This window comes from Vulpes lagopus, chromosome X, assembly GCF_018345385.1.
Source record: "Vulpes lagopus strain Blue_001 chromosome X, ASM1834538v1, whole genome shotgun sequence".
NCBI lineage: Eukaryota > Metazoa > Chordata > Mammalia > Carnivora > Canidae > Vulpes > Vulpes lagopus.
Window position 1 is genome coordinate 31657992 of NC_054848.1, and position 8155 is coordinate 31666146.

General features: G+C 38.1%; 1 protein-coding gene across 1 annotated transcript; it reads right to left on the reverse strand.

Moving 5' to 3' along the window:
• Window positions 1-3324: 3324 nt before the first annotated feature.
• On the reverse strand, window positions 3325-3633 carry LOC121482373 (U6 snRNA-associated Sm-like protein LSm3). The gene has a single exon (XM_041740292.1). It carries the CDS (start codon window positions 3631-3633, stop codon window positions 3325-3327), a length of 309 nt encoding a protein of 102 aa, XP_041596226.1.
• Between the last annotated feature and the right edge of the window lie 4522 nt (window positions 3634-8155).

The following is an 8155-nucleotide window of genomic DNA, read 5'->3' on the forward strand; positions in this document are numbered from 1 at the left end:
TAATTCAGGTTTGGTAAAAACTAGTTGTACTAATTATGTTATGCACACTAGTCTAGACTATACTTTCAAGCAGAGATTAAAAAAGAAAGAAGAAAAGGGGAAAGGACAGAGGGATGGAGGAAGGAAGGATAAGAGGGGAAGACAGGAACTCATTGTCAGTTTTTATCATTATATTGGATATAATTTATATATGACTTTATGGTACGGCTATGTGCCATTTCACCAACTCTTATATAGAAAGCTAGTTGCAGTAGTAAACACATTATTTTCACTTAGGATAGAATTATCTTACGTGAATATAGTTGCAAGATCTTGATCCAAGGTGCTTTAAAATGTTTTTTGTCCTGCTTTTCTATTTTGCAATATATTTCTAAATTTACCATAGATTTTCCAATATCTAGTTATATATTTTCTTTCTATTCTTCACTTTTATTTCTTGGTTGTTTGAACTGAACACTTTAAAAACATATTACAAGATTTTAGATAAAGTATAAAACAAGTCACTTATTCAGCAAAAAGGACTTTATTTTATATTATTAGTTTCAGAATATCATATTTCAAATTTCTTTTTTTTTAAAGATATTATTTATTCCTGAGAGACAGAGAAAGAGAATGGCAGAGACATAGGCAGAGGGAGAAGCAGGCTCCATGCAGGGAGCCCAATGTAGGACTCCATCCTGGGTCTCCAGGATCATGCCCTGGGCCGAAGGTGGCGCTAAACATCTGAGCCATCCGGGCTGCCCTCAAATTTCTTTTTGATGAGCCTTCCTTTGCAGAGAAGTTCGATATTTCACAGATCCAGTGGAGCATGGGCTTGATATGGGAATAAATGTTATTGTGATAACAGGTCAGAAAAGCAAGCAACAAAGTGTAGTTTTGCAATGTATGATTTTAAGGCAAATAAAACTTTATTAATCTCTATGTATTAATTTGTATAAATATCTTTCAAAGTAATCCTGTCATTAAGCTTGCCCTGTGAGGTTAGTCCTTTCTGTTTCATTGTCACATGGATCATTTTGCCATTCTACTGAGTAGTCTAAGTGGAGTCTTTCCCCTGCGATAACTTTTGGGTTAACTTTCACATTTTCTGGCTTCTTGATAAATTATAGACATATTGAGACAAGGGTATTGCAACATTTTTATCAGTGTTTCCTCTATGATATGTGTATTTTTCTGGCAAAGCTGACAGTGAGGGTTTAGGGAGGCAATATGTTAACTCTTCTGATTAACGATGTCCCCCTCCCCCACCCCAGGTTTCATTCATTTCATATTGTATTATATCATTTTTGATGTGAAATTTGACAGGCACATCAAACTACTCTGCCTGATTTTCCTGAGTGGGCTGCTCCCTTTCTGCACACTCCCAGATGTTGGCTTTGTTGTCAACGAAGGCTGACATTAATGCTGACATTCATGATAATCCTTGGTGATTTCTGCAAGATTTAATTTAACAATGGAGGGACAATGCCATATCCAGGGGGAAGAAAATGTTACCCATCAGAGAACAAAAGGGCATTGTTCTCACTCAGAGGGCAGACCTTAATGTTACTACCTCCCAATAGAATAATTGGTGTTCCGCATTATCAGTTATGAAGGGGGTAGTAATCTGTTTCATCATGTCACATTTCAGTATTGGAATTTGGTTTAAGATTACAGCTTGTTGGCTTCATAGCAACATTTAGGAACTCTGATGTGGCTATAAGGATTCTCTCAAACCTAGAGAGAATGTTGTGGCCTCCAGGTGGCTGAGTGGGATGTCAGAAATCTTAACAACAAAGGACATTCCAAGCAAAGCTTTTGCCATTTTGTATCTAAACTAAGAGCTAAAGTGGAAGCCGAAGCACTAATATTATTAACTATAATATATAGTTTATATAGTTTATTATTACCCATTTACTCATTCCTCACCCATCTGGTATTTACTAAGCATCCATCATGTGCTTTTGGAGTTGACCCACTTGGTTTTATGACTAGAATAGATGGGAATGAGGGTAGCTAACTAAAGAATACTTGAGGATTTCATCCTTGATGAGCATAACTAGGTTCTATAACTGGAGCCACGCATAATGTGCATTTTTTAATGAGTGAGGCTTATTAATATCCAGACTTTAATAAAGTCCTTGAAGGTCTCAAAAAAGGAAGCACACTCTGGAGGATATTGAACAGTCTGGTGTCTCTAATTCATGAAGAAACACATTTATTATATTACTTTTTTCGATTTTATTTATTTTTTTAAGTAGACTCTGCACCCAGCATGGAACCCAACATGGGGCTTGAATTTACAACTCTGAGATCAAGATCTGAGTTGAGATCAAGTCAGATGCTTAACTGACTGAGCCATTCAGGCACCCCAGTAATATATATATTTTTTATTTTTATTTATTTTTTAAAAGATTTTATTTATTTATTCATAGAGACAGAGAGAGAGAGAGAGAGAGAGAGAGGCAGAGACACAGGCAGAGGGAGAAGCTCCATGCAGGGAGCCCGACGTGGGACTCTATGCAGGGTCTCCAGGATCACGCCCTGGGCTGCAGGCGGCGCTAAACCGCTGCGCCACCGGGGCTGCCCTATTTATTTTTTTAAAAAAGAAAACATGAAATTTAATTCAAAGGAAAAAAATATCAGAAATTGTCTGAGAAAACAACAGAGCAAAGGAATTCCTGAACAAAGAGCTCTGCATCCTGGTGATCACATTTATTGAAAGAATTGAAAAAAAAATTAAAATGCCCTTTAGCTTAAGAATTTTTGAGTTAGGGCAGCCCTGTTGGCGCAGCGGTTTGGCGCCGCCTGCAGCCTGGGGTGTGATCCTGAGCACCTGGGATCGAGTCCCATGTCGGGCTCCCTGCATGGAGCCTGCTTCTCCCTCTGCCTGTGTCTCTGCCTTTCAGTCTCTCTCTCTGAATAAAATAAATAAATCTTTAAAAAAAAAAAAAAAAAAAAAAAAAGAATGTTTGAGTTATCTGCAAATCAACTCATTTCAGGGTGGAAGAATCCTTGGTCATTTCTTAATATCAAAATGAACGCAGGTTTCTCTTTTGAATGTCTTCTACATTTAAAGAGGCAATCATACAAAATCTCCTATATTCCGGGGCTGCCCCAGTGGCGCAGCGGTTTGACGCCGCCTGCAGCCCAGGGCGTGATCCTGGAGACCCTGGATCGAGTCCCATGTCAGGCTCTCTGCATGGAGCCTGCCTCTCCCTCTGCCTGTGTCTCTGCCTCTCTTTCTCTCTGCATCTCTAGGAATAAATAAATAAATAAATCTTAAAAACAACAACAACAACAACAACAAATCTCCTATATTCCATACACGATAAATTCTTTGTTTCAGCCAACTCTTAATGGAGGAGCAACTAGTACAACACCGTCTCCCCGGACAAAAAGCATCGGAATATTCCATTTTGTTGATTTATATATCTCTTCATATGTTTCTTCATCAATTTCTATAGGAGTCACAGTTTCTTCCACATCTTCCAATATCATATTTAAATGCTGATCATAAGCATGTAATATGCCTCGAAGCTCTAGGTCATTTCTCATTTTCACATAAATTCGCTCATCCAGGCTGAGCCTGATGAGATCCAGGGGCTCTTCTACGGTGTTGGTAGTTTGTTGCTGGTCCACATTGTCCGCCATCTTTCAAACCCTGCACTCTTTCCCCTGTAATATATATTTTAATTCTCTTTTGTAAGATAAGTAATAGCTTACACATTGCTTATAATTAAAAAAATAGGTTTGCAGTTTTTCTCCTACCCTGTTCCTAGTGACATTAACCCACGTATCACTCTTAGTCACCAAAAGCAGCAAATGTCAGTTTCTCCCACAGTTATATCTATACCAGGGGGGAAAATATATATAAATATATATTTTTACATACCCATATATGGTATACCCATATACTGTCCATCCATTTTTTTCAACATTTTTCTTTTTACCTATAACAAGTTGGAGATTGCTTCATATAAGTACATAATGAGTTACTTCATTCTTTTCAATAATATTTTTTCTATGAATACACAATAATTCATAGAGCCAATCCCGTTTATGAACATTTGTCTCCAGATTGCTATTGCAAACTGTGCTGCAAGAATAATCTTGTGCATGTATGATTTTCCATGAATGCATGTGAGTACATCTTCAGAATAAATTCCTAAATGTAGAATTGCTGATTCCAAGGAAATGTGCTTTTGCGATTTTGATAGTTTTTGTCACATTTACATTCCCTTCAGTAATTATGAAAGTGCCTTACCCCTACAACGTAATCACAGAAACATTCACCAATTTATTCTTAACCAACATATTCCATTTCACTTCCATTTCAAAAGTGTGCATAGCTAATTGACATTGATGTGAAACTTTCATTTTTTACCATGTAAGTTTGAATAATTATATGTATTGCAAATGGTTCGTTTATATATGGTTCATTTGTAATACCAACACAGCTAATTGAAAAATGAAAACAAAACTCAGTAAAACATTCTGTAAAAAATAAAGAACTTGTTCTGGTAGCTAGCATTCCTCACCAAATAAATTAGTTGAATCATAGATCCTTGTAGTTTACCTATTAAAGTAACTCAAATATTTCTTGTAGAATGCAAAACATTTACTTGATGAAATGTTACTACCTTTTACTTTTATTAAATCAGTCCTTTATTTTCTGCGACTGCTTTATTCCTACTATATACAATAGATATTTATTTTTTTAATTTTTTTTACAATAGATATTTATATATGAAGTAAATATATACAAAAATATTTGCCCTAAGCAATCTGAATTTGAATCCTCTATGTTGACAAAATTTGAAAATTAATTGTACCACTAGTTGTTACTTAAAGGTTTTTTTATTTTTAAAAAATTTTAAAAGGTTTAATCTATTTATTCATGAGAGACACATAGAGAGAGACAGAGACATAGGCAGAAAGAGAAGCAGGCTCCCCAGGGGGAGCCCAATGCAGGACTCCATCCCAGGACCCCATCAGTCCTGAGCCAAAGGCAGATGCTCAACTAGTGAGCCACCTAGGTGTTCTGGGGTTTTTGTTTGTTTGTTTGTTTTTTAATTCAGTATCTCCAAAACACCTTTCTTATGTGGGGTGATGTCTTAAAAACAAAAGAAAACCCAACGATAGTACTTTAAACACATTGGGGCATATTTTAATTAGCTAACCTGTCAGGAGGTAGCTTATGCAATAGGATGTCTACAGGGAATCATGGCTCCTTCTGTCTTCCCACTCCATTTTTCTTTACTCATATTTCTGGTGTGAAGCAGGAAGAAAAGCCAAAATCTTCCTCCCAAAGCTTTTCCTTTTCTCCCTTTTTTCAAGACTTAACGTACATCTCACTAATGACTAGAATTGCCTCTCCTCTGGCCACGCTGGCTGAAAGAGAGGCAAACCAGTGACCAATTTAGATTTCAATCTCTTTAATAAAGGAAATCAAGGGAGTAGGGGTTGTATATAACTTTCCACAATATCTGCAGTCCTGTGTTCACCTGTTAGAGCAAGTTCAAAGCACTTCGAATAAATATTTTGAGAAGGACTAGTGCCTTTGGGAAAGTTGTGCAGTAGCAAAACCTTTTAATGTACTGTTTGATCTGGGCCCAGAAAAGATTTTCATGTGATTTTGCTGCCCTTTTGCGGCAGAAATGTTAGAAAATTCTCTGGCTTAGATCCCAAATTCTGTCAGGCTTTACAATAAGGCAATTTGTACCATAAGTGAGTATTTTTGTTTCTTAACTATCCAAGGGTATAGACCATCCATAATGCCACTCTTTTCAATGAAGCAAAGATGGTTCATCTGAAATATGGAGGTCATTTAAGACTCTGTCCTAGACAGGGTGTGATTCTATGAAAGGAATTCACACTTTCAGAATATAGGTACTTTGTGAAGAAAGGCCTAAAGAATTGTCATTCATTACTTTAGAGATGAAAATAAAAATGAATTTAACCAACAATTTTCTGAAGCTCCTACAGGTTACTTTATTCAATTTTTTCCAAAGAACTGTTCCTTTTTTTTTTCTTTCAATTTTGCCTACTATGTTGAGATATAATATGCTGGCCTTGTGTCTCTCATTATGTTATATGATGTTACCCAAGAGAGGGTCTGCATTGCTGAGTTGTACTTCTGCATGGATATGTCAAACCCATGGTGTTAATTTATTCTTGTCTGTCATGACTTCAAGAGTAAATGGGCCTGCATGTTCAAGGTTACACATATATACCAACCCCCTGCCACATACACTGACTTGTATGGAAATCAAAAAGAGTGAGTTCTTTTTTTTTTTTTAAAGATTTGATTTATTTATTTATTCAAGAGAGAGAAAGAGAGAGAGGCAGAGTCACAGGCAGAGCGAGAAGCAGGCTCCATGCAGGGAGCCCCACGTGGGACTTGATCCTGGGTCCCCAGGATCACACCCTGGGCTGAAGGTGGGGATAAACCGCTGAGCCACCAGGGCTGCCCAAAGAGTGAATTCTTATTAAAGCATTTGAAACAATAATTTCAGTGGTGTCTGAGTGACTCAGTGGGTTAAGCATCCAGCTCCTGATTTTGGCTCTGGTTGTGATCTCAGGGTGGTGGGATAGAGCCCTGTGTCTGGCTCTGCACACAGTGAGGAGTCTGCTTGGGATTTTCTCACTCTCCCTCTGCCTCCCTCCACTCCTATTCTCTTTCTCTCTCTCTCTCTCTCTCTCAAATAAATAAATAAAATGCATGTGGGGAGGGGCAGAGGGAGACAGAAACTTTTTTTTTTTTTCTGGGAGACAGAAACTTTAGCAGACTCCTCACTGAGTCGAGCTTAATGCAGGGCTCAAACTTAGGACCCTGAGATCATGACCTAAGCTAAAACCAAGAGTTGGATGCTTAACCAACTGTGACACCTAGGGACCCCATAAATAAAATAAATCTTTAAAAAAAGCATTTTCATGCATTAGCCTTTCTAATGTGTTTGATGAATTCTAAAGTTTCACCTTCTTTGAAACCAAACCATAACTGAAACTGTGAAGAGGGGACAGCTCTTTCTAACAGTAAAATTCTATTTTCTTTTCTAGGAGCAAAAGTCTCATTAATAATTAACTCAGGGATAGTGGAATAGAAAATACCTATTTCTGGATAAACCCCAGAAAATTATTATTGGGTGTTAAAATTAATAGGACAACGTATGATAAGAAAAAGGATAGGGATGGGCAGCCCCGGTGGCACAGCGGTTTAGCGCCGCCTGCAGCCCAGGGTGTGATCCTGGAGACCCGGGATCAAGTCCCACATGAGGCTCCCTGCATACAGCCTGCTTCTCCCTCTGCCTGTGTCTCTGCCTCTCTTTCTCTCTGTATCTCCCATGAATAAATAAATAAAATCTAAAAAAAAAGAAAGAAAGAAAGAAACAGAATAGGGACGCCCGGGTGGCTCAGTGATTGAGCACCTGACTTAGGCTCAGGTCATGATCCCAGGTCCGGGGATTGAGTCCTGCACTGGCCTCCCTGCAAGGAGCCCCTTTCTCCCTCTGCCTATGTCTCTGCCTCTCTCTCTGTGTCTCTGATGAATAAATAAATAAAATTTTTAAAAAGAAAAAAAAGAAATAGGATATTTGCCTAGTCTCAATGTATCGCCACATGAAATACATATTAATAAAAAAGGAAAAATGGTAACTTCACAGTAAAGGGACATGACAGATACCACCTTAATATTGCCAGGAGTGCCTGGGTGGCTCAGTCAGTTAAGGATCTGCCTTAGGCTCAGATCATGATGTCAGAATCTTGGGGTCAGGCCCAGCATCCGGCTCCCTGCTCAGTGGAGAGTCTGCTTCTTCCTCTGCCTCTCTCTCTTTCTGTCTGTCTCTCAAATAAATAAATAAATAATCTTTAAAAAAAAATAAATAAATAAATAATCTTTTAAAAAGCCAAAAGATTAACATTGTCGATAAAAGGGCATACTCTTCCACTCTTCCTGTCTTTCCTCATGGTAGGATGCACTAAGAAGATCCAGAATCCCCTGTGACATCCTAATGGCTCTTTGAAGCCTTCCTTTTGTGCTCCCTTCAGCAGCACATATACTAAAATTGAAGCCTTCCCTTTGAACTCTGGGCTCCCTCACTTCTTCTTCTGAGATGACTTCCAAGCTCTTATACCTTATTGGTGTATCTAGTCCCAAGACCATTTCTCCAGGAAA